Source organism: Rattus rattus, chromosome 17 (assembly GCF_011064425.1).
Source record: "Rattus rattus isolate New Zealand chromosome 17, Rrattus_CSIRO_v1, whole genome shotgun sequence".
In the NCBI taxonomy this organism is placed as follows: Eukaryota; Metazoa; Chordata; class Mammalia; order Rodentia; family Muridae; genus Rattus; species Rattus rattus.
Genome location: NC_046170.1, coordinates 25,353,736 through 25,366,376, shown reverse-complemented (window position 1 = coordinate 25,366,376; position 12,641 = coordinate 25,353,736). Strand labels below are relative to the sequence as shown.

At 42.9% G+C, this 12,641-nt stretch overlaps 1 protein-coding gene across 1 annotated transcript in view; it reads left to right on the top strand.

Moving 5' to 3' along the window:
• Nucleotides 1-12,641, top strand: part of Agrp (agouti related neuropeptide) — a 72,427-nt gene that overhangs the window by 3,735 nt on the left and 56,051 nt on the right. Inside the window, exon 2 of the mRNA XM_032887943.1 lies at nt 10,638-11,772. Within this exon, the coding sequence (XP_032743834.1) occupies nt 10,638-10,643 (6 nt within the window). The 3' untranslated portion in view covers nt 10,644-11,772. Of the gene's footprint in view, nt 1-10,637 lie in introns of the transcript that reaches the window.

Sequence of the window (12,641 nt, the reverse complement as noted above, 5' to 3'; positions counted from 1 at the left end):
TCTATTTTTTAAAAAGATTTATTTATTTTATTTATATGTGAGTACACTGTAGTTGGTCTTCATACACTTCAGAAAAGAGCATCCTATTACAGATGGTTGTAAGCCACCATGTGGTTGCTTGGAATTGAACTCAGGACCTTTGGAAGAACATTCAGTGCTCTTAACCACTGAGCCATCTCTCCAGCCCATCACATTTATCTCTTATGTACACTTTAGGACTCAAAGATAAGAAAAAGATAGATTTAAAGAGAAAACTTTGAATACAGATAGCTGAGATATTTGCACTTTACATTCTCTCTACTGAAGAGATTGATGCCTGGTTCACTTTGGAACTTAGATATCAGAAACAATAATAATGCTGACTGAAGTCTAAATCATTAGTTTCTGGGATGCGGACGTAGCTCTGTGATGGAATGCTTGCCTAACATGCCCGAGGACCTGACCTGGGTTTTATCCTAGCATTATAAGTAAAAAATAAATCTTTAACCTCTCTTCAAGTACCTTCACCTGAACCTTTATCTCAGACTACCTTGGGAGTAATTAACAATAATAGTTGACATGTGGACAGATAAAGACTGTGTCTTTGGAAGGAAGGAAGAAAACGACACTTCAGCTGTTGTTACTGGGTTTGACCTCTGAGGTATCAGAAGTCAGGAATAGGGTCTAAGTAACCTTAGGACTGCTTTCTGGGAAAAAAAAAAAGCAAAAAACCTATGTGCTCTTCTATTAGCTGAGAAAATGCTGAAATCACATAGGAAGGAACTAAAGGATGTTTTCTTTCTTATAGGAAATCCTGATGTGTCCTACTTTGTGCAATCATTTCCAAAGAGTAAGGAAAGGAAAGCCAAACCAAAGAACAAGACATTTCAAGCTAGAAAGAGACAAGCTGAGGGGGAAGACTCATATTATGAGAGACAGTTAGGATAGTAAGAGCAGGGCCTGGGGAGTATGCCTCAGTAGCAGACTACCTAACATGTTTAAGGCCCTAGGTTTAATCCCCAGAACTGAAAAATAAAAGCAGACTTGTTTCCTGAAATATTAACCAAAACCACCCTATGCAGAAAATGGATGAAGGAAACTGTGTGATACTTATTTATTTACTGGTGTGTGTGTGTGTGTGTGTGTGTGTGTGTGTGTGTGTGTGTGTGTGTGTGAGCATGCTTATGTGTGTAGGTCAAAGGACAACTTGCAGAAGTAAATTCTTTTTACCTTGTGGGCCCTGGGGTTGGAACTTAAGTTATCAAGCTTGGTGGCAAATACCTTTACCAGCTAAGCCATCGTGCTAGCCCCTGTGTATTATTTTTATGAATAATTGGGATTTTGGGGGTATATTTTGTTCTGTTTTATGATAGGGTCTTGTTATATAGCCCTGGCTAGCCTTTTACCCACTTTTTAGCCCGAAGTGGCCTCAAATTGAATTTATAATAATCCCTTTTATCTTTCCTTCTAGGATTACAGGCATGAGCCGCAATTCCTGGCTCATAAAGGATAGTTTGAGAATATTTTAAAATGTGATATAGACTGGAAAAATATATATGTTTAGTATTGTTAGGGTCGTCATTTAGGAAGAATAGGTTATAAGGACACCCCATTACTTTAAGAGAAATTATTACATTTTATTTATTTTATATATGTGTGCACATGCACGTATGCCAGGGTACATGTGGGGATTAGAGAACAACTTGCAGCCATTGGTTCTCTTCTGCAATGTGGATCTCAGGAGTGAAACTTAAGGTTCTCAGACATGGTCTCATGGTCTCAAGCACTCTTACCTGGTAAGTCATTTCACCATTGGAGAATGTAAGGAAGGGGTGTATTAGTCAGGGTTCTCTAGAGTTACAGAACTTATGGAATATCTCTATATATTAAGTGAATTTATTGTGATGAATGACAGTGTAAAGTCCAAATAACCCAACAATGGGCAGCTGTGGATAGGAAGTCCAAAAATCTAGTAATTGCTCAGTCCCACAAGGCGAGTTATTTAATCTGGTCTTCTGTAGAAGTAGGTTCCAACAGATGTGCTGGCAAGTAAGTGCAAATAGTCGAAGAAAAATGTATCTTCCTTCTTCCAGTGACCCTATGGAGGCCTCCAGCAGAAGGTATGACTCAGATTAAGGTATATACCACCATGTCTAGATCTGAGGCTTGTTTTGTCCGACGAAAACCTCATACTCAGAGATCTCCTTGCCTCAGTCTCTTTTTGTGGCCACTATACCTCAAGATCTCCATGTCAAGATCCAGGTCAGGGGCTGGAGAGATGGCGCAGCAGTTAAGAGCACTGACTACTTTTCCAGAGGTCCTGAGTTCAATTCCCAGCAACCATATGGTGGCTCATAACCATCTGTAATGAGATCTGATGCCCTCTTCTGGTGTGCCTGAAGACAGCTACAGTGTACTCACATACATAAAATAAATAAATTTTAAAAAACAAAAAAAAAAGATCTAGGTCAGAAACTTGTGTTTTCTAGCCTCAAGATCTAGATCACAGGAGTGCCCTCCGATTCAGGATCATGGTTCATTCCAGATATAGTCATGTTGACAACCAGGAACAGCCACCACAAGGGTCCTTCCCAGGGGCTTTCACTTAGGCTTGTGGTCCATGGAGGTTGGTCAGAGCCTTTTAGCAGATAACTGCCCAGTTTACCATATGGTTTTAGTGATGTCACCATATTTTAGAACCTCCCTCAGCCTTTTTGGTGGGAGCAGATTCCTAAAAGTAATTTCAAATTTTTAAGTGTTGGGTGCCTGAACATGACAGATAAGCAAAGTGCTTATCTGTAAACTGGTGTCTATGCTGGCAAAAGGTGTGCTATTGTAGCTCCGTGGTAACTTGGTGGTACAATACGTTATCTAGCATGTGTGAGGATCTGAGGTGGATCTGTAGTGAGACCAAATAAATAAAGTTGGCACTGTAAGTCAGCCAAAGTATGGTGATGTGCACCTGTAATCCCAGCATTTGAGAGGCTGAGGCAGAAGGATCATGAATTGGAAGCCAATCTGAGCTATACATTAAGACCTTGTCTAAAAAAGGAGGAGGGGAAATCAACAAAGGAAAGAGCAATGTGTTAAAAATAGACAAGAAGCTTTGCTTTGGTGTGGGACAGTGGCTGTCAACCTTCCTAATGCTGACATTCTTTAGCACAGTTCCACTTGTTGTGTTGACCCCTAACCATAAAATTATTTTTGTTGGGGCTGGAGAGATGGCTCAGCGGTTAAGAGCACCCGACTACTCTTCCAGAGGTCCTGAGTTCAATTCCCAGCAACCACATGGTGGCTCACAACCATCTGTAAAGAGATCTGATGCCCTCTCCTGGTGTATCTGAAGACAGCTACAGTGTACTTATATATAATAAATGAATAAATCTTTAAAAAAATTTTTAAAAAAATTATTTTTGTTACTACTTCATAACTGTGCCTTTCCTGCTCTTGAGAGTTGCAATGTAAATATGTGTTTTTCTAACGGTTTTGTTGACCCCTGTGAAAGAATTTTTTAACCTCCCCCCCAGGGGGGTCAGGACCCACAGATTGAGAACCACTAGTATTGGGCCTAGGAATACATGAGAATTTTCTGTTGCCTTTGAACATATTGAGAACATGTATTAGATATGACATGATCCATCCAGTTCATCAGATTCTCTCATATTCCTCCTCCTCTTCCTCTTCCTCCTTTTCTCTCCTTCTCTCCCTCCCTCTCTTTTTTTCTTTTTTCTTTTCTTTTGAATTGACCCCAGGGCCTTGGGCACACTAGGATGCTAGAATAGCATGGTGCCTATGAACTACACCTTCAGCTCCCGTTAAGCCTTTGCAGCTCCTTGTTTGGAGCACTGGATTCAAGAAGTGCTTGCTGCCCTTGAACTTAAAAGTTTAAATGTAAAAAAAAAAAAAAAAATGCAACATCTGGGTCTGGAGAGATAGCCTCAGCACTTAAGAGCACCTGCTTATTCAGAGGACCTGGGTCAGTTCCCAGGCCCACATGGCAGATGACAGCTGCCTGTATCTCCAGTGCCAGAGTATCTGGCACCAGGAATGCATATAAGTAGCCATAAGTACATGTAGGCGAACACTCATGCACATTAGAAACAACAACTTTAAAAAGGGAAGAAATGGAGTCACAGTAAAAAGAATGTGAAGAAGAGGATCGTTCTAACAGCATCTCACTTCAGCTGGATCTAAAATGCAGCAGCGGTATTAATAGGTGAACAATGAGGCATGTAAGGTAAAGAGCATGGTAAGGGCATAAAATATATAAATATATCTGAGGACAGTGGGTCAGCCTGTGTCAGGCCCTGTAGGTGTGAAGCTGAACCTCATAAAATGTTTGGAAAGCTCTCAGTTCATTCACATCAGCTGCCAAAACAACTACTAATATTTTAAAGACATTATCTCCTGCCCAGACCCCAAGAATTTCTTTCCTTATCGATGTCTTCTTTCTTTGGACTCTGTTCTTTACTCCTGTTCTTTACAGTCGAAATAATCGCCCTTTCAAGTACCCGAAACCCATGCTTGGGAAGTAGGTTATTTCTAGGTTTTACTCTCTGCATTTCTCAGGTATTGATTGATTAGCTTTCTGTAATGCATCACATCCATTTACAAAATACCTTAGTGACTGCCTTTTCAAACGTTCTGGGACTCTAGGTGTACCCCACCATGCCTAGCCTAGTTTTATCTTAAATTGAGGAAATGAGCTAGGTGAAGTGGTACACAACTGTAATGCCAGCACCCAGGAGGCTCAGGCAGGAGGATTGTGAGGTTGAGACCAATCTGGCCAATATTGTGAGTTCCAGGACAGGCTGGAGAGCTTGTTTCAAAAGAAACAAGGAAACAAAGAAACAAGAAAAGGAAAAAGAAAGAAGTTACTTATTCAAAACCAGAATGAAATGCACGTGTTTCACCACACTTTTCTCAGTGTTCTTATTCTCTTACCAGCTGCCCTGGGTTCCTCCCTCCCTCCATTAGACCTCAGATAGCATTTCCTTCATCATCTTTTTCTTATTTCTCTCCCCTTTGTATATTGGGTTTAACCTGTGGCCTTGGGCACCTTAGGTAGGTGCTTTACTGTTGAACTATATCTCCAGCCATTTTTTGCTTTTTATTTGAAGGCAGGATTCTACTAAGTTGCTGGCCTCTCTAAAATTCACTTTCTTACCCAGGCTGCCCTTAAACTTTTCAGGCTCTGGTGTAGCTAAGATTAAAGGCTTCTGTCAGCAGGCCCAATTTCCAATACCATCCCTCCCTCTCTTCTTCCTCCCCTGCCTTCCCTTTCCACAGCCCCTTTGTCTCCATATGTTATCCCACCTGATTTTGAAATCCTAGGCTCAAATTATTATTAGCTCGACATTTATTATTTATTATTATAGCTCGACATTTCTACTTCTGTAGTAGCTCTCTGGAGATGATGCTTTCACTCCAAGGCTACCTAGTAAAGAGAAGGGAGGTGATACCTCTATCAAGAATTAATTTTTTTTTTTTTTTTTTTTTGGTTCTTTTTTTCGGAGCTGGGGACCGAACCCAGGGCCTTGCGCTTCCCAGGCAAGCGCTCTACCACTGAGCTAAATCCCCAACCCTCTATCAAGAATTAAGCCCAGTACTTTGTGCCTGGTAAGCATGTGCTCTTTCACTGAACCCTTGCTCTCCTAATTCCATGTGATTTGTTTAGAAGGGACAAAAAGATTTCTGACCAGAAAGCAAGCTGGACACTACTGCTTCACCTCAAAGGAAGGGCTGTCGTCAAGACTCATCAGACTTACTTACTTGAGCAGAAAGTACTTTTAACCTCCGAGCCATATAAAAAGAGCTTTAATGATGAAAATCATGCAACCTTGGCAGACAGATAGCAGAGATATTTGAGGCTATGATTTGATAGTCTATGAATATGTCAGAACCCAGCCTCATACTCTAGACAGATAATGCTGAAGGGAGACAGGTGATGTGCTAAATTTTCAGGCTTTTCTCCACTAAACATGTGGTATTTTCATCCTCAAAATGTTTAGATGTTGCATTCTAGATAGGTGTAAGACATAAGTTGAGAAATTGGATATAGGGAGCCCAGAGCTAGACAGATTGTACAGATATACATTTCTCAAAGACATTTCTGTTATTGTTGTCTTTAGAGACTGAAATCCACAGTATAGCCCAGTCTGGCCTGGAACTGAAAAGAAATCCTTCTGCCTCAATCTCCCAAGTGCTAGGATTATAGGTATGAGCTATTTGCCTTGTAAGACATTTCTTTTTAAAAAGCGTGTGTGTGTGTGTGTGTGTGTGTGTGTGTGTGTGTGTGTGTGTGTGTGTTGTATATATGATATTTATCTTGTTTACATACATGCCTATGCCTGTGCCAGATGTTGTGGAGGTCAAAGGATAGCGTGAAGGAACAGGCTCTTTGTCCTACCATGTGGATTACAGGGATCTGACTTGTGTCACCAGGCTTCCACAGCACAAGCTTTTACCCACTAAGTAATCTCAAGAGTCTAAAAGACATTGCTTGACCACTTTGTGTGTATCTGCCTTTAGGTACCAGGGGTAAAGGGATTATATATAGCTAGGCATGGTAGCACATACCTTTAGTCCCAGCATTCAGGAAGTGGCAGCAGGAAGATGGCAGGTTCAAGACCAACTTGGGCTATATAATGAAACCTTGCCTAAAACAAACCAACAAAAACAAGGAAATGCAGGCTGATCAGAGAGTAATTGCCAGGCTCCGTGGCAGACTCACTGAATTCCCAGATATCTCTTAGAATCAGGTAAGTTGGTAAGACATGATCTGATTCCATTTATGAAAAAATATACAGGATAAACAAATCTGTAGGGGCAGAAAATAGATTTCTAAATGTCTAGGTCTACGTAGGGGCTGGTGGAGAAATAGCAAAAAGGGAGTAACGTTCTTTTATGGGTAGATAAAAATATTGTAAAATTTGGTCATTGGTTACAAAACTGAATATATCCAAAGCCATTAGGTTGGATGCTTTATTACAGTACTGGGGAGTTAATGGAGGATTTTGTCTGTTCTAGGCAAACACCCTACCAATAAGCTACATTCCAAGTTTGCCCACTCTTTTCTTTAACTTTATTTTAAGACCTGGTCTTGCTAAGTTATCCAGGATGGACAGCCACATCTCACTTTATAGCCCAAGCACTGCTTCTCCCGGAGGCCCCCAAGTAGCTGGCATTAAGACCCTTGCACTTGGACTGGAGAGATGGCTCAGTGGTTAAGAGCACTGACTGTTCTTCCAAAGATCCTAAGTTCAAATATGAGCAACCACATGGTGGCTCATAGTCATCTGTAATGAGATCTGATACCCTCTTCTGCTGTGTCTGAAGACAATTACAATGTACTTATAGTAATAAAAGATAAATCTTGGGGTTGGGGATTTAGCTCAGTGGTAGAGTGCTTGCCTGGGAAGCACAAGGCCCTGGGTTCGGTCCCCAGCTCGGAAAAAAAAAAAAAAAAAAAGAACAAAAGATAAATCTTTTTTTTTAAAGATTTATTTATTTATTATATGTGAGTACACTGTAGCTGTCTGTCTTCAGACACACCAGAAGAGGACATCAGATCTCATTACAGATGGTTGTGGGCCACCATGTGGTTGCTGGGAATTGAACTCATGACCTCTGGAAGAGCAGTCGGGTGCTCTTAACCGCTGAGCCATCTCTCCAGCCCATAAAAGATAAATCTTAAAAAAAAAAAGGCCTTTGTACTTTCAGGCACAATTGAATTGTATGCTTTATTGTTTAATTTTAAAAATTTGGTGGTTTCTTTTGTTTGAGACAAGGTCTTGATATGTAGCTCTGACTGTCCTAGAGCTCATTTATATAGACCAGGCTGGCCTTGAACTTGCAGAGATCTGCCTGCTTCTGCCTTCCAAGTGCTAAGATTAAAGGTGCATGCACTATGCCCAGCTTTAAAAAATGTTTTGTGGGGCTGAAGAGATGATACAGTGGTCAAGAGGTCAAATGGTCAAGAGTTTCTTAGTTCAAGTCCTAGCACCCACATGATGACTCACAACTATCTGTAATGGGATCCAATATACTCTTCTGGTGTGTCTGAAGACAGTGACAGTGTACACACATACATAAAATAAATAAACCTTAAAAAATTGTTTTGTGGGGCTGGAGAGATGGCTCAGTGGTTAAGAGCACTGGCTGCTCTTCAGGGGTCCTGAGTTCAATTCCCAGCAACCACATGGTGGCTCACAACCATCTGTAATGGTATCCGATGCCTTCTTCTGGTGTGTCTGAAAATACCTACAGTACACTCATACACTGTTTTGTATGGGACAGAATCTCAAGTAGTTTAGATTAGCCTTAAACTTACTGTGTAGCTGAGGATGTCTTTGAACTCCCGACCCTCCTTCCTTAGCCACTCAAGTGTATGATTACAAGCTTGTAGCACCATGTCTAACAGATTGTGCACTTTAAGAGGTTGAACCACTTAGAATGTAGGTTGCCAATAAAGCATTTTAAGAAGGGGGTTAGGGGCTGGAGAGATGGCTCAGCAGTTAAGAGCAATGACTTAACTCTTAACTGACTTGACCTCTTGCAGAGGTCCTGAGTTCAATTCCCAGCAACCACCTGGTGGCTCACAACCATCAGTAACAGGATCTGGTACCCTTTTCTGGTGTGTCTGAAGACAGCAACAGTGTACTCACATACATAAAAAATAAATCTTTTTAAAAGGGGGGGGTTTGGGGATTTAGCTCAGTGGTAGAGTGCTTGCCTAGCAAGTGCAAGGCCCTGGGTTCGGTCCCCAGCTCTGAAAAAAAGAAAAAAAAAAAAAAAAAGAAGAAGAAGGTTGGGTGGAAAGTGAGAGCTTAGTGGTAGAGCACTTGGCTAGTAAGCCCTGGGTTCAATTCCCAGCACTAAAAAAAAAAAAAAAAAAAAAAAGACGGGGCTGGAGAGATGGCTCAGTGGTTAAGAGCACCGACTGCTCTTCCAGAGGTCCTGAGTTCAATTCCCAGCAACCACATGGTGGCTCACAACCCTCTGTAATGGGATCCGATGCCCTCTTCTGATGTGTCTGAAGATAGCTACAGTGTACTCATATACAAAATAAATAAATAAATAAATAAATCTTTTAAAAACAAAAAAGACTAGGTGGTGGCACACACCTTTAATCCCAGCACTTAGAAGGTGGATCTCTGAGTTCAAGGCCAGCCTGGTCTACAGAGCAATTTCTAGGACAAAATGAAAAGATTAAGACTCCTATTGGTCATCCTCAGATTCGTGTGGTGCCAGCTGCTTAGTAGACTCATCAGGGTAATTATGCACACACCAGAGGTAATTATGCATACACCAGAGGTTACAAAGGAAATAAGCAATTGCAGTGAAGTGTGATTAATACAATAGAGTGGAAGTATAAGCCAAGCAGGCTTCGAAATCACTGTGTTATCCTGGCTGGTTTTGAAATCACAGCAATCCACTATTACAAGCATTTGTTGATACAACCCAACAAAAGTACAACTCCAAAGGGAAGTATGTCTAAGTTGAAGCTTTTTAGGGGGTTGGCTTGAGCAAGGCTACATAAGGGTGAAAATAATAGATCCCAGAAGGAGTGGCTCAGGTGTAAGGAAGCCTGCAACTTGCTCAGTAAAGCTGCAGGGCAGAGCAAGTAGTTACAGTAGAGATGAGGGTCCAGACTGGAACAGACCCAAAGGGCTTTGTGAGCCAGGTGGGGTGGGCTCGGCTCTTTTCTGTAGAGGAAAGAAGGCTTGTAGTGGTAGATTTGAGTTTTAGAAATCTTTCTGCATCCTGGACAGACAGGTCCAAGAAGTGCACAGAGTAGGCTTCGGGCTGTTGAATTTGAAATGCTTTGGATGTTCACAAGGAAGTATCCAGTCTGTAGTTGGGAGTCACAGAAATGAAGCAAAAACTGAGTCACTGACATCAGCCTCAGCATATGGATGGGAGTCCTGTGTTTCAAGAGAGTAGAACTCTGTGGAGTGACATCTAAGGGCTGTCTGAGGAGGAGGAGTGAAGAGGGCAGAGAAGTTAACTAGGAACATGGATAGTAATTAGCTAAGCGACTGCTTATTCAGCTACTCTAAGTCAGCATTTACTGTATGGCCATACGTCTGGAATTATAAATTCAGAGGCAACTGGTTCTGGATGTCACTGCAGGCCATTGCAGCCTAATTTTCTAAATAATATATTGTGCTTCCTTAAGTTTTAGAAGAGGAGCTGGAGTCTTTCCAATCTCACCTTCTCATATTAGCCACATCCTGAAAAGCTTAGCCCAGCATCCACGCCAAGAACCTTTTTTAAAAAAAGATTTATATGTATGAGTATTTTGGCTGTATGTCTGTATGTGCCTAGAGATAGTTGTGATATTGGGAACTGAACCCAGGTCCTTTGTAAGACCAGAAGTGCTCTTAACTGCTGAGCTATCTCTCCAGTCCCCCAAGAGCCTTCTATCCATGGGGGATGGGTAGTCTGAATAGTACATTTCTTTCTGAGGGGATGGAGAGAAAGCAGAGAACATCTCATGTGTCTCAGCAAATTGTGCCCACATACCAGACTCAAGATCGCACAAGGAAGGCACCCCCGCTCTGTGGGGGAGACAGAAGCAGCCCTCTTCCTATGCGCCAGCCCATCTGCTTCTCTGCCTGCATAAACATGCGTTTTCTTCTTTTTGGTCACTGCAGCTTTGAATTCATGAGAAAGAAGAGTGTGAAACAAGAAGAAAAGATAAGGTTGGAAGAGGGCAAGAGGAAAGGAGGGGAATGGAAGGAAAACCCTGCAGCCACCAACACAATAAACTGTATCCTGAACCGCCTCAGCCTAGCCCATCTTTTGCAGTGCGCACATGTCAATTTCCTCCATGCAGAATTCTGAAGATGATGGCCAGGGCATGGCTGTGACCTAGGTGGCCTTAAATGATGAGACCCATGTTATAGGTCTTGGAAACCCCTTTCCATTTGCCCCTTCTAGGCACAGACTTTCTTTGCCTTGATACCTGTGACTCTTGATAAATCATGAATCTCCCACTAACTAGGGCAGCAAGCTCCCAATGGTCCTGAATCTGAGTAGGAGAAGAAATGTCTCCCAAGCAGGGTAAGAAGTAAAAGTGTTCTGGGACAGCTAGCTGAGCCCTTTGTAGGCCTTCCACCATCTGACAAAGACCTGGCAGTCTGACTTCAGGTTATAAATTGAGAAGAAACATCAAGTATTTGTTTGTCCTGTGGTTAATCCGTGCTTCGCCATGTCCAGAAGTCTTGAAGGGCAGAGGCTTGAGGATCTTTCCCTGCCCCTGACAGATCCTCACCTGACTATACTCAAAGTGCTCCAAATCTCACTCTATCCACCCCATACTCAACGTTTCTCAGCTGGGACAGAAGCCTAGGTATGGCCATAGGGATCTTGTAGAAGACCTGTTTTGGAGACCAAGATTTTCAGTGACAGCCAGAACTGACCTGACTGGAATAATGACATTTTCCCATCTGTCCTGTGGTGTTGTTCTGGTCCAGTCACTGCCTTCACTTTCCTAAGACTTGCCCAGCCAGGGTTTGATTCTACTTTCTCACCACTCTGAACATTCCTATTCTACCAGTGGGCCTTTTCTGTGGCTTCAGGCCTGCAGGGACTCTACTGGTGGTTCTGGGACTGCCTCTGAACTAACCAGCTATGGGTGTTGGTGTGGTCTGTAACCTAATTGTTTTACCCCTGCTGATCATCCAAAAGCTGAACCCCTATCCTGCCCTGCTGTGCCAGTGTGTAAAGGCTTCTGTCGGCCCTACCCCCACCAGACTATAGTGAACTGCCAACATCCTCTCACAGGTGTTTCCTGTTGCCGTTTCTTTTGCTCAGCATGGCCTCCCCAGCAGGTGGTGGTGAGGGCTCAGGCAAAAACCTCTTCACAGCAGTTCTAAAGCTCTGGGGTAAGGATCCCCAGGGATCTGGGTCACCCCGCCCCCACCCCATCTAGACAACTGTTGACATCCAATTGGCTATCTGCTGTGCATACTGCTGTGCTATCACCATAAGTATTGGGACACTAGAATGGGCTCAAACTGGGGAGGCCTCATGTATGTCTAATCTCCTGGACAATAAAAATTCTGATAGGAGAATGGATGGTCCAGTTTTCTAGCCATGGGTGTGTAACTTCCTCAGGACCTTCTTAGCAAAGTCCTGCTCTCCCACCCTCAAGTTTCTCCCAAATGTCTCCCAACCTGGGTTAACAAACTCCTGTGCTTGGAGGCAGGTAAGCCCTCTCTTGGGAGTCCTACTCCCTCAACAAAGGTCTGCTGGCTGTTGGAGGAGACACAGAGTTCACAGGTTTATTATTACAGGAAAGGAGTTGCCTCAGGGAGGGAAAACCTGGCTGTCTTGGTTCACAGGGCAGCCATCCGGGTCTCCCATCTCCCAGGTTCAGACTCCTCCCTTCACCAAAGATTTCACCCCTCTCCCCACAACCTAAAGTTGCTCCTTGAGGTCCACTGCCTGAAGAAAGCTAGCTGTCTTGGCAAAAGGGTTCATATAGAAGCCTGTCACCATTGATACAGTTCTGCTGCCCCCTGGTGGCCACCGCTCAGGCGCTCCTTGCTGGCTTTCTCTTTGCTCTCTAGCCACAGGAGAGCTAGAATATTTAGGGCCTTCTCTGGGCCAGCTGCAGTTTAGATCCATTCCTACAGTTCCCAGGCTCAGCCTGT